Raw genomic sequence first — 13,837 nt, 5'->3', positions numbered from 1 at the left:
TCTGACATCTTTCCTAAAACCAGATGATCGGTACTGTGGAGTTTGCCCGCTCAAGTGCTGCCTGGCGGGGCGCGCTTGAACTCGAGGAGTACTCACACTTGCTCTTATATTCGTCATGGCATTACATATTGCCAAATGTCGGGAATCCGTCACGGACCGTTAACAAGGCGTTCTCTCTTGATGGCAGTAATGGACGTGTAACAGATGCTACGTCAGGAAATCGGCCGCCTCGGAGGGGTTCCTTCAACTTCGGTAACAGGTCGAAGTCACAAGCACTGAAGCACTCATATCTGACGAGTACGGAGAGGGTCCCAAGACCTCCCATTGCAATAAGAGCTTGATATTGCAATAAACGTGGATGTGTGTAACACAGATGTCACTCCAGGAATCGGCAATAGTAGTCACTGTTGACGGTTTGTCCCTCAGGTGCAGCATGTGTAAGAATAACACTCTTGTATTCACATGCCACAATCAGCATAGCTTTCTCCCGACCGGGTTCCTGTCCAAATTTCCTTGGACGTGGTGCACTTGAGTGACGCCATTCGTTCGATTGACGCTTTAATTCAGGCTCGTAGGCTCATGCTCTTGACTCATCAATGGCGACAATACTATGCAGAAATGCGTCTCCTTCGTTGCGATATCTTTCCGGGTGGATGTCAGCAAAGTGCACACCGGTGCCATTATTCTGCATCGGTGAGTTGATGTGGAATCCACCGCGATGCAGTTTTCTTCATATTGAGACATTTCGTCAGTATGTGCCACACCCTTTGATGACTGAGACCAACCTCGACGGATAATTTCCTGACAGTCCATCGATGGTCTACGGAAACGAGACCACTCACGATGTTTATCTGATCTTGAGGAATCCGCAGTCTCATTCCAATCCTCACGAAACGACTTGACCCATCCTATACGGCAGGGCCTCTCAAACGACCAAAATTTCACGCGTGCAAATCGAGGCGCAAGAGCTCCGTGCACTGTGCATCGGTTCCACTTAGCTCGGCTCGGACCAACGCTTCGTCTCTGGGCTACTTGGCTAAGCTCGGCTCGACTCGGCTCGGATTTGGAGCGCTACGGAGCAAGTGAGGAAGATGGAGACAGGGGGAGCGAGCGTGGGGAAAGAGAGAGACAGCGCTATTGCTCCAAATCGAGGAGTGGGGGTCTGCACTCTGGGCAACCAAGCGAAGTCGTCTTTTGCACCGTGCACAGTGCATGCACCAGGCGCATGCACCCTGAGAGCCCCTGCTATACGGTAGTATATTCTCGCCATAGGCTTCACGTAATCCTCGATAACATTCTGATGGATTTTTCCCAGGCGCAACCTCGATTTTAATCCACCAACGCTGACCACCTTTTGAAAACAAGCTTTAGACCGGTGAAATCGACACTCTTAACTTCAACAAAACACAGCAACAACACTCTAACACATCGACAACAGCGCCGCCTGACCACTCCCATATCCTATTTTTGCATGTCCGATCTCCTGCGAGTGTCTGGACTAGCTACTACTTTACTTACAAACCTCATATTTTAGCGTAGGTATAGAAATTAAGTCAAGTAACAATAAATATATTAAAATGATTGTTTGAAGCAGAAAAAATATATGTAATATTACTGACGAGTCAACTTAGTTTTAAAAAGCTACAAAGATTCATTTCACTTCATATCCAACCTCCAACACCACACACACACTCACACACACTATATTCATCAACTTGTCAATCATGTTGTTAGAAGAGAGGGGGGAAGGGCAAGAAGTTTGACGTTGGACAGAACTGGAGCGGCGTTCCACATCGATCCTCAATTTCACGATAATTTCTGCGATTCAGACAATACGCAATACGTTACAATGCCTGTTATAACAAATTAACATCGTTGTTATTATTACAAAACTGTGGTATATTTGTGTTCAATTTCACTGTCCTAATGAGAATCTTTAATTAGTTCACGGTATGTTGTGTAATTTTTGATATTACAAGAACCGTACTTCTTTTATCGATGTTGAGTTCAGTTCTGTACTTCGACATGATTAAAGCTTTTACAGAATAATGACATTCACGAGAGTATGACGTCATTTTATCATCTCTAACTACTGAGTAAGCTCACAACAACGGGATATCATCGGCGCGGCGCTCCTCCAAAGTTTGGCGGCGTATATGGCGTATGTTATGAAACCACTGCACTACCTTTTGCGACAATATTCTCAATTAAATATACTTTGCGTATTTATGAATTTAATTTTTTGTTAAGTATTAGACATTTTATCTCTCTTCTAGGCACTTTGGCTTTATTCTGTACTGACTACAATGAAGTACCACGCACGTTCAAACAGAACACAGCGCAAGCGTATCTATGTGTGATTTGAAATAATACATCGTAGTTATAGCTTAATGATAGCACTACACTTGATATGCAGCCCAGTCGTTTAGAAAGCGATTCCAACACTCATCAAGTTTATTTTATAAGCTATAGAATGAATCAGGGGTTAAACCAACCTAGCTATACCAACGTAAAGTTTGCATTATTGGAAAGTCCTAGTCTGAGATTAAATAAAAGATGACAGCTTTAGCAAAGGGTTAATCTCTGGGTGTTCATCTCGTAATAAACTATTCATTTTTATGTCTACTTGATACCGAAAGACTGTAAAAACTCTATCACCCGATCCCAAGTCGGTGCAAGGGAACTTTTGAGAAATTCCCTGCAATATTCAAGCTTCGTTCACCACTGATAAAGAGCGTGGTTATTGTCATTCCTGAAAAGTTATTTTTCAGTAATAGGACACTATATATTTAGCAAAGCATAAATTGTTCTTGTATACTTCCTGACAATCATGGGGGTAGTGTTTGTTCTAGCATACAGTAAAATATATTGCACATGTGATAAATGATAAGAAGAATTTATTTCAGCCGAAAGGCCATACAATAACATACATAAGTATGATTTTCACTATATGCCAGCAGTAATTTAGTTCTTTCTTTACACTTGTTGAAGTGATACCGTTCACATAAATTCCCGCAAAAGGAACACACACGCACATCGTTAACTTGGCTCGTGAAAACCTGCTCGTATGCACATCTTATGATGAAAGCCATGTACTGCTAATCTTGTATGAGCGCTGCGCAAGCGATTATTCGGACCTGCCCAATTCCGATCTAACATGGCATCTGTAGAAAAGAAGTCCAGGTGAATCATATTTCTTTTTTATTATTTCGTTTTCAGATGTTGCTGTTCTTGACGGGTAGAAGGTAGTTGTAACTTGATTCTGAGCTCTTCTGTTAAGAATGGCTCGTTGCTTAGCTTATATGCTAATCTTGAAGCTGTCATTTTGGAGATACCAAGAACTCGCCTTAAATATCTTGCTTTCACATTTCCTATTGTGTTTAAGTCACCTACTGTTAGCCTTTCCAAAGATAAACAGTAAAACATGAAATCAGACAAGTATGTTATTAAGAAATAATGCCGTATTTCATCCAATATAGTAAAATGCCCCGAATTTCTCGTATAATAACAAATAGAAAAAATAAATACGCCACCTTCCCAATCTTTCTTGGGATCAATGGAGCATACAGATTAAATTTTGGACATGGCGGACGTTTAAGACTCTTAAACACAGCTATTAGTGAAAATCTCACCGTAAGTCACTGGAATTCGAACCCAGGGCACTGAGTTTTGGAGTCGAATGGATAGAACACCGTGGTTTCACCCGAATTTCTCCTCTTACTATTATATTACTTTATTTTTTACTAGTTCTTGCTGATGAAGAAATATTTGTACAATTGCTAACAATATATATTCATAATCACTTGAGCTGAACGCTTCCAAATCTGATTCATTCAAATGATGTACATTTCAACTGGTGCGGTACATGCTAACCAGAAGTGGATATCTTATTCCAACGGGGAGTCAAACCCACGTTTTTCCACGTGAACCGAACATCCTTTATGGGCAGACCCCTGTTTCATGGTGTAAGTATTTAAGAGCACTTGCTGTTCTATTACGTGCTGTACATCTTGTATGTACATGTAGCCCGAGCTTTGTTTCGTGGTATCACACCTTTAGATCTCTCTGTGAATACCACACCTAGAATGGCAGACGCACTGAGGTTCACGCCCTAATGCCCAGAGGAATATTCTGCGGATGAAATCCCAGGGCGTAACACAGAGACTTCATAATTACTGCTACTGTACGTAAAGCATAACGTCATGAGAATACAGGAATCTTTTGTCTGTGATAACCGCTGTATTAATTTCACTTCCCATGTATACCAACGAAATAAACAAAGGAGAAATTAGTTGAAAATAATATTTCAGTATATGAGGTCATGACGAGTACACACAGGGTGGCTGAAAACAACGTGAACTGGATATATGAGTGTTAGAGAGTTGGTCACTCTGATAAATAATTTTAAAAATTGATGTCTCACGCCACTGTCATTATCTTACTTGCTGAGGTCAGCCAATCAGATCACGAGCGAATTCAAATGGGCTTTGTGAGGCGGTGTTGCCAAATCTGCACACGGCTTAAGACAGGAAATTTATCGAACAGTTTCCTTGATAAATTATTCCATTTTCTAATTTTTCTTATAAATGAAAAATTTTCCTCAATTTGTCCTCTTGAATTTCAACTTTAACTTCATATTATGATCTTTCCTGCTTTAAAGCTCCAATCAATCCTATTCGTGTACTAATGTCATTCTACACTATCTCTATATTGACAGCTCGAAATATTCCAATTAGCCGAGCAGCTCTTCTCCTTACTCTCAAGTCTTCCGAGTGCAAAGTTCGCAACATTTTCGTAACACACCTTTCTTGTCAGAAAGCACCTGGAACAAATCGTGCTGCTTCCATTTGGAACTTTTCCATTTCTTATATGAAGTAATCCTCAAAGATATGGGCAAAAGGAAGGAAAGGGGAATAAAGAGCCACAAGTATTGGCGGAGTCAGAAAAGAGGGGAAAATTTAAAAATGAGTAGCCAGATACAAGTAGAAGAAGTACCATACTTAACAGTGATCACCATGGTCGCTAACAGAAGCTCCCCAGTTACAAGCCTCAGGAATTCTGATATGCTCGGCTTAAATACCTTGCTTTCACATTTTCTTTTGTGTTTAAGTCAACTACTGTTAGCCTTTCCAAAGATAAACAGTGAAACATGAACTCACACAAGTCTGTTATTAAGAAATAACGCCTTGTTTCATCCAATATAGTAAAATGCCCCGAATTTCTCGTATAACAACAAATAGGAAAAAATACGTAACGGTTACCATGAATGCATTATTTTTTCCCGGCCAAAAAGAATAAAGGAGGAATGTGGACTTTTGAGTATGAAAATTTTGGACACTTTACCTTTATTAAGTAGTGTGTCTTTCCTGTACTCTTACCCTGATATAATACGCAGGAGAACTTGATTGTGTAAGAAACAATTAAACATTTCAGGGTAGGTGAATAAACGAATCACTACAACAATTTGAAATTGTCATAGCATTTGTGATGTTCGAGATAGACCAAAGGAATTTCACACACATATTCACAACACATTAAACACTGAAGGTGACGAAATTTTTCATTTTTTGTTTAATCCATATAGCCTACTTAGATGATATTATCATTATCTTAACTTATGGCACCAGTAAACCCAAATGGTTTTTATACACATTTTATGACATCGGAGTCTTCGTTAGCTGGAAATATTTCTTCATATTCTATTTCCGTGAATTTTAAGAAGTCATTGTTCTTTCCTTTTTCCATAAGGATAATACTTAGTGAGGATCTAATTACCATCATAGTACACATATCAAAGGTAAGTTCTATCGCAATGTAATTAAAATCCTGTATGAATGAATGAATGAATGAATGAATGAATGTATCACCAACAATTGGGGGAGAGAACATCGCAATCATTGCAATCACGCGTAACTAGTTTTGTTAGTATTAAAAAGTATTCCAACTAACAAACTGTCACAACACATGATTAAGCTAAAATTTACTGCTACAGTACATAGTCTATGAACGATACTTAGACATATGCTTGGAAGTTAGACAACCTTCGCCTTATGAGTTATTTTCTTGATTTAAAATCCTGTGAATAGTTCTCGGAAAAAATATGTAGCCACGTTGTGAAAAGTGTAAAACGTAGAAATATAAGGAAGAAGAAATAGACCAAAAATAAAAGTACTCTGCATAGGATTATTCACTCAGCAATGACACATCTATTATTTTGAGCTCTGTACTTTTGTTGTACTTTTTGAACACTCTACCAAACGTTTCTATCCTTAAGTAACCGACTAATAATTTAATATTAATGTACAACCTAAGTTCTTTATGTAGAGCCTGATTTACCTACCTCACCTTCAGTATTCTTATCGTATATAACACCACATATTTCAAATGCTTCTATTCCCTTTTTTCCTGAAACAATTATTAATCATATTTCATTTTCGTTCAGTGAAACGCTCCACTCAAAGATTTCCTAATTCACGTATATTTGTTTTATATAAGTACATTTATTTCCCTGAAAAACATATTTTACTTTGTATGGAGTATGTTTACCATTTTAAGGCCAGAAATATTTCTGAAGACTGTGTCTCAAAGACAATATCTGATGATATGGTGTAAATTACGAAAGCGCATTTAGAAGGTCTCCTTTCGTAAATTCATAACATAAGTTCTTAGTTTCCGATACGACTATTTTACAATATATTGAGAAATATATCATTTTTGACATTGTATAAGAAAACAGATTTTGAATTAAACAATTAATTTCAAACAAGTTTTAATCGTATTCCTTTCACGAAACATGTCAACTAGTCCTTTAGCTAGTGTCGCCATTGGTGATATGTGTATTGCCTGTCGAAGATATTTTTGCAAGGGCAAGCATTGATAGTATAGGGTCAGCAATTCTGTAATAATAATAACAAGAATAATAATAATAATAAGAAGAAGAAAGTCTGAGGTATTAATGTAAATAAAGGAATCTCATCAAGAACTACTTTCTTGTGTATGAACTCACCTGTACATCGTTGACGAGCCATGTGAGTTTGGCGGCGGGTCTCGACCACGGAGACGAGCAGTTACTGTGTAGCATGTCTCCTAGTCGGTACCTGGGCTTAACTCCACTGATGGTAGGGCGACCACCGGGCACTTCTGAAAAATGATTACTCAGTGAGCAACAGGTAGTTCGACATTGTCTAAATTTCATAAGAAACGAAGTCAGTATGAGTATATAAGACTAAGTGTGAGGGATATTGACGCATGCGTGTGAATGAGAAAAAGAGTAGGACTGGAATAATATTGAAGGGAGAGACACATTCGTTTCATCAATTCCATGATTAGATGAATTTTAACGGGATCGTGTTCAGTACCGGAAACACCCCTACGAGAAAGCTAGCTCGAAGTATGAGAGTTAAACTTCGCGCGAGGTGAAGGATAGACAAACCCGCCGAACTCGCCTGACGTACACAGCAGTGTCGTGAGCGCCTTTGGCTGGACTCACTCAGCGAGCATGACCATATATGGTAATGTTCCGATCCATCTATAAAAAGTATATTTGGAGTTAAGATACAATTATTTTTCCACTGCCTACGTTGAGGCTATAATAACAGCTGCAAACTATCAAATTCTTGAGCAAATCTACAAAGTATTTTAGGAGTAAAAATGAAATGAAATTGCGTACGGCTTTTAGTGACGGGAGTGTCCGAGGACAAGTTCGGCTTGCCAGATGCAGGTCTTTTGATTTGACGCCCGTAGGCGACCTACGCGACGGGATTAGGATGAAATGCTGACGAAGACAACACATACACCCAGCCTCGTGTCAGCGAAATTAACCAATTATGGTTAAAATTTCCGACCCTGTCGGAAATCGAGCCCGGGACTCCTGTGGCCAAAGGAGTTGGTTTACTAATATGAATAATAATCTAATATTACGGACACTTTAGGAGTTATAGAGGTGGATAACATCCACGTTTCGAGATGCTTCATCGGCTCCAAGTATAAACGCACGGCGATCTAGGCTACAGACAGACAGTAAAACTCCACCGTCTCTGCGATCCGACTGTCGGGTGGAGCTCTACAAGTGCGGCAGACCGAAGCTATGTCCTGTCGGGACTCGGTATTTCGATGAGACGACACTCTGACTCTCTAGTGCTCGGTTTCAGTCGAACATAGTATTTTTATTCAAGTGCCATATTAGGACTTTGGTTTCTTTACAAACAGTGGCGTTCCAAAGGAACATAGAATTTGTCCACGTGTTACAATTTCTCCAAGTGTTGTAATATTTCCAAGAGTCATATTGAACTTGCGTTGTCATAATAAACTGTGGGAACATAGATATTTCCGAATGCCACATTTGAACTTGTGTTTTCTTCTCGTGAAGTTCCGAGTGAACATAGATTTTTTCAGTGCCGCATTTAAACTTATACTTTCTACTTCCTTATAATTATTCACAGGCAGTGTTAAACATTCTTCAAGTGCAGTTAAACCTTAATAATTATTTATATACTGTTTTGAACAGTCCTCAAATGCACTTAAACTTCAATAATTATATCTATACAGTGTTGAACAGTGCAGGTAATTTCAATAATTATTTACAGACAGTGTAGAACATTCTCATAGTGCCATTAAATTTATTTAATTTATAACAAACATGCTAATATGTCCTGAACTTGCATGAAATGTAAATATTACGTACAGAGATGTGTTTCAATAATAATAATAATAAGGAAGCCAGTCACTTTGGAACAGTGATAAAACAAGTTAGCGACCTAACAGAATGCTTCAGACTGTCGTGCCAATATCAGCGGAGTTACGTCGCGAACTTGACATTGTAACTATGTACATAATTTTCCCAAGTATCAATTCGGCTGGCATGCAACGTGTGATAAGTTACTCAGTCCAATTGTTTTCTTTTCAAGTGTTAATTTCATGAACCTTTGACATGTGTCATTCAACGAGGTGTTTGAGTCAAACATTCAAGTGCCATTTTCATTAACATTTGAGGTATCCTACTTATAATGAATCAATACAGTACTTAAAGCAGAAATTAATTTATTTGACAGTGGTACAAGTGAATTGAATACCATACGGGGGACTTGTGTGCTTGTCACGCCCCACCTCTCAGTATTCTCGTGCGACAGCAAACCCCGCAACGTGTGCAACTATAAATTCGAGAACTTCTAATCCTCCAGAAATTCGAGAAATTCTACAACTTCGAGAACTTCGCATCAAGGACGGGTGTGGTCCCTGTCCAGACCGACCCCAGTAATCATCCCGGAGTCCGGAGGTTCCAACCTGCTACAACGCATCAACTCAACTTGTGTAAAACGTTATGTGAATTCGTTTAAGATGAAGAATAAAACCCGATTTTCAAAATAATAGAAATTCAATGAAATAATACCCCTGTCTGTACCAACTCCAATGCTTACATTCCATCCCTTAGAAATATTCCATGCTTTTCAAGCTAGTATCAGGGGGAAACTACAGCCGTAACTAACTTCCAAGGACATCCAGCTCTCTCTGTATGAATGATGCACTGATGATGGCTTCCTCCCGGATAAAATATTCCGGAGGTAAACTAGTCCCCCATTCGGATCTCCGGGTGGGGACTACACGAGAGGGGGCGATCATCAGGAAGATGGATACTGACATTCTACGAGTCGGAGCGTGGAACGTTAGAAGTTTGAATTGTTTTGGTAGGTTAGAGAATCTGGAAAGAGAGATGGATAGACTAAAGTTAGATGTAGATGGTACAAGTGAAGTACGTTGGCAGGAAGAACAGGATTTTTGGGCAGGCGACTATCGAATTATCAACACAAAATCAAACAGAGAAAATGCAGGAGTTGGTTTAATAATGAATAAGAAAAAAGGGCAGCGGGTGAGCTACTACGACCAGCATAGTGAAAAAATTATTGTCGTCAAGATATACACCAAACCAATGCCCACCACAATATTGCAGGTCTATATGCCTACCAGTTCAGCGGATGATGAGGAAATCGAAAGAATATATGAAGAGATAGAGGATGTAATACAATATGTAAAAGGTGACGAGAATCTAATTTTGATGGGAGACTGGAATGCAGTGGTAGGCCAAGGAAGAGAAGGTAATACAGTAAGAGAATTCGGATTGGAACAAAGGAACGAAAGAGGAAGTCGGCTGGGTGAATTCTGCACCGATCATAATTTAGTCCTTGCCAATTCTTGGTTCAAACATCACAAACGAAGGCTGTATACGTGGACGAGACCTGGAGACACTGGAAGGTGTCAAATAGACTTCATTATGGTTAGGCAGAGATTCAGAAACCAGGTGTTGGATTGCAAAACTTTCCCATGAGCAGACGTGGACTCTGAACACAACTTGTTGGTCAAGAAATGCCACCTGAAGTTGAAGAAATTGCAGAAAGGGAAGAATGCAAGAAGATGGAATCTGGACAAGTTCAAAGAAAGAGTGTGGGGTATTGTTTCAAGGAACATGTTGCACAAGGGCAAAATGAAAAGGCTGAAAGAAACACAATAGAGGAAGACTGGATAGTCATGAAAAATGAAGTAAGTAGGGCTGCTGAAGAAATGTTGGGAAGGAAGAAAAGATCAACTAAGGATCAGTGGATAACTCAGGAGACGAACGACAAAAATACAAGAATGCTAGAAATGAAGATGGCAGAAAAGAGTACAGGCGATTAAAGAATCCATTGGATAGAAAGGTAGCTAAGGAAGAATGGCTGAAGGAGAAATGCAAGGATGTCGAAGGTTGTATGGTCCTAAGAAAGGTAGATGCTGCATACAGGAAATTCAAGGAAACCTTTGGAGAAAAGAAATTTAGGTGTATGAATATTAACAGCTCAGATGGAAAGCCACGTCTAGGGAAAGAAGACAAAGCAGAAAGATGGCAGGAACATATCCAACAGTTGTATCAAGGTAAAGGATGTGGATAATTTGGTTCTGGAACAAGAAGAGGCTGTTGATGCTGATGAAATGGGAGACCCAATTTTGAGGTCAGAATTTGACAGAGCTGTGAGTGACCTAAATAGGAATAAGGCACCTAGAATTGATGACATTCCCTCTGAATTACCGACTGCCTCAGGAGAAACCGGCATGGCAAGGTTATTCCATTTAGTGTGCAAGATGTACGAAACAGGAGAAGTCCAATCCGATTTTCGGCGGAATGTTGCTATACCTATTTCCAAGAAATCCGGTGCTGACAGGTGTGAAAAACTTCCGCACCATTAGTTTAGAATCTCATGCTTGCAAAATGTTAACACGTATTATTTACAGAAGAATGGAAAAACAATTTGAAGCTGAGTTGGGAGAAGAACAATTTGGCTTCAGAAGAAATGTAATAATAATAATAATAATAATAATAATAATAATAATAATAATAATAATAATAATAATAATATTTGCTTTACGTCCCACTAACTACTTTTACGGTCTGCGGAGAGGCCCATAAATGTTTTTTTTTGCTAGTGGTTTTACGTCGCACCGACACAGATAGGTCTTATGGCGACGATGGGATAGGAAAGGCCTAGGAGTTGGAAGGAAGCAGCCGTGGCCTTAATTAAGGAACAGCCCCAGCATTTGCCTGGTGTGAAAATGGGAAACCACGGAAAACCATCTTCAGGGCTGCCGACAATGGGAATCGAACCCACTGTCTCCCGGATGCAAGCTCACAGCCGCGCGCCCCTAACCGCACGGCCAACTCGCCCGGTCAGAAGAAATGTAGGAACACGTGAAGCAATCCTGACTTTACACCTGATCTTAGAGGATCGAATCAAAAAGACAATCCCGTGTACATGGCATTCGTAGATCTAGAAAAGGCATTCGATAACGTTGACTGGATCAAGCTATTTAAGATTCTGAAGGTGATTAGGATCAGATACCTAGATCGAAGAATTATCTACAATCTGTATAAAAATCAGTGTGCAGTGATAAGAATCGAGGGCTTTGAAAAAAAGAAAACGCAGCAATCCAGAAAGGAGTGAGGCAAGGCTGCAGCTTGACCCACCTCCTTTTCAATGTTTACATAGTACAGGCAGTAAAGGAAATCAAAGAGGAATTTGGAAAGGGAATCACAATCCAAGGAAAGGAAATCAAAACCTTGAGATTTGCCGATAATATCGTTATTTTATCTGAGACTGAAGAGTATCTCAAGAAGCTGCTGAATGGTATGGACGAAGTCTTGGGTAAGGAGTACAAGATGAAAATAAATAAGTCCAAAACCAAAGTAATGGAGTGCAGTCGAACGAGGGCAGCTGATGCAGGGAATATTAGATTAGGAAATGAAGTCTTAAAGGAAGTAGATGAATATAGTTACTTGGGTAGTAAAATAACTAACGATGGTAGAAGTAAGGAGGACATAAAATGCAGACTAGCACAAGCAAGGAAGAGCTTTTTTAGGAAAGAAATTTGCTCACTTCAAACAATGATATAGGAATTAGAAAGATGTTTTTGAAGACTTTCGTGTGGAGCGTGGCATTGTATGGATGAGAAACATGGACGATAACTAGCTCAGAAAGAAAGAGAATATAAATATGAAATGTGGTGTTACAGAAGAATGCTGAAGGTGAGATGGATAGATCGAATCACGATTGACGAGATACTGAATCAAATTGGTGAGTGGAGATCGATTTGGCTAAATTTGACGAGAAGAAGAGATAGAATGATAGGACACATCTTAAGACACCCAGGACTTGTTCAGTTGGTTTGTGAAGGAAGTGATAGTGGTAAAAAACGGTAGGGGTAGACCACGATATGAATATGACTAGCAGATTAAAGCATATGTAGGATGCAGTAGTTACGTAGAAATAAAAATGTTAGCACAGGATAGGATGGCATGGATAGCTGCATCTATGGACTGATGACTCGAACAACAACATCAGCGGCTAAAGACATTTTTCCTGGCACAGTACCTGGAGAGATTACTGGAATTCTTATGTATATAGATGTCTTTGTAGTCAGAAATTGCTTATAAATATGGCAAACGTATTAGACAAACATGTGAAATAAAATACATACCAATTAGTGGTTATAGAACTAGTTTTTAGATCCAAAAATATAACGCTTGACTTTTAAAAATTATATGTAACTATGTCTTCGCTAGAGGGAAAAGCTAGAATCGTGGATAATTTTTCGGGTTTAGAAGACGCGAGAGAGAGTACAGATTGGTTGATTGTTCCCCTCTTAGTAGCCCCTTATGAGATACGAGGGGTACAGATTAGTGCAAACTCTGAGTCCACCCACAGCGGAGATAAATAGTTCCGATAAATCGAAAGAAAGATGAGTGTATCCGGAAAAGAATAGTAAAACTCATGAATTGTGAGGTAATAAAACCAGCCCCGCGGTGTAGAGATAGCTTACTTGTGTCTCATTCCAACGTCCTGGGTTCGTTTTAAGGCCAATTCAAGAATTTTAAATCTGGACTGAGGAGTAGAACGGGGTTCACTTGACACGAGATTTTCTCAAGCTCTTAGGTACAGGAAGAAAGCGCACAGTGAGAAGATGTCGCTACTGACCTACTGTACATTGAGGAACAGTGGTTGCGATGGTTACATCACCCCTGTGGCTAGTAGAGGTAGAATAACAACACCGGCATCTCCTGGCTGTTGTAAGAGGCGGCTGAAAGGGGCCTCAGGTAATCTTAAACTGTGAACGTAGGTTGGCGGCCACGGGCTCCTTAACTGAGCCCTGACTATTTCTACTTACTTGTCCTAGGCTCCTCATTTTCATCTATCCTATTCGACCTACTGAGCTCGATAGCTGTAATCCCTTAAGTGCGGCCAGTATCCAGTATTCGGAGGATAGTAGGTTCGAACCCCACTGTCAGCAGCCCTGAAAATGGCTTTCCGTGGTTTCC

At 39.8% G+C, this 13,837-nt stretch overlaps 1 protein-coding gene across 1 annotated transcript in view; it reads right to left on the bottom strand.

Annotated features, from left to right (window-relative positions):
- LOC136881047 (uncharacterized) overlaps positions 1-13,837 on the bottom strand; it is a 341,118-nt gene that overhangs the window by 30,304 nt on the left and 296,977 nt on the right. Inside the window, exon 4 of the mRNA XM_067153643.2 lies at positions 7,007-7,140. Coding sequence (XP_067009744.1) covers positions 7,007-7,140 — 134 coding nt within the window. The remainder of the gene's footprint in view (positions 1-7,006; positions 7,141-13,837) is intronic.

This window comes from Anabrus simplex, chromosome 9, assembly GCF_040414725.1.
Source record: "Anabrus simplex isolate iqAnaSimp1 chromosome 9, ASM4041472v1, whole genome shotgun sequence".
Taxonomy (NCBI): Eukaryota; Metazoa; Arthropoda; class Insecta; order Orthoptera; family Tettigoniidae; genus Anabrus; species Anabrus simplex.
The sequence above is the reverse complement of the archived record's forward strand: the minus strand, read 5'-3'. Positions and strand labels throughout refer to the sequence as shown.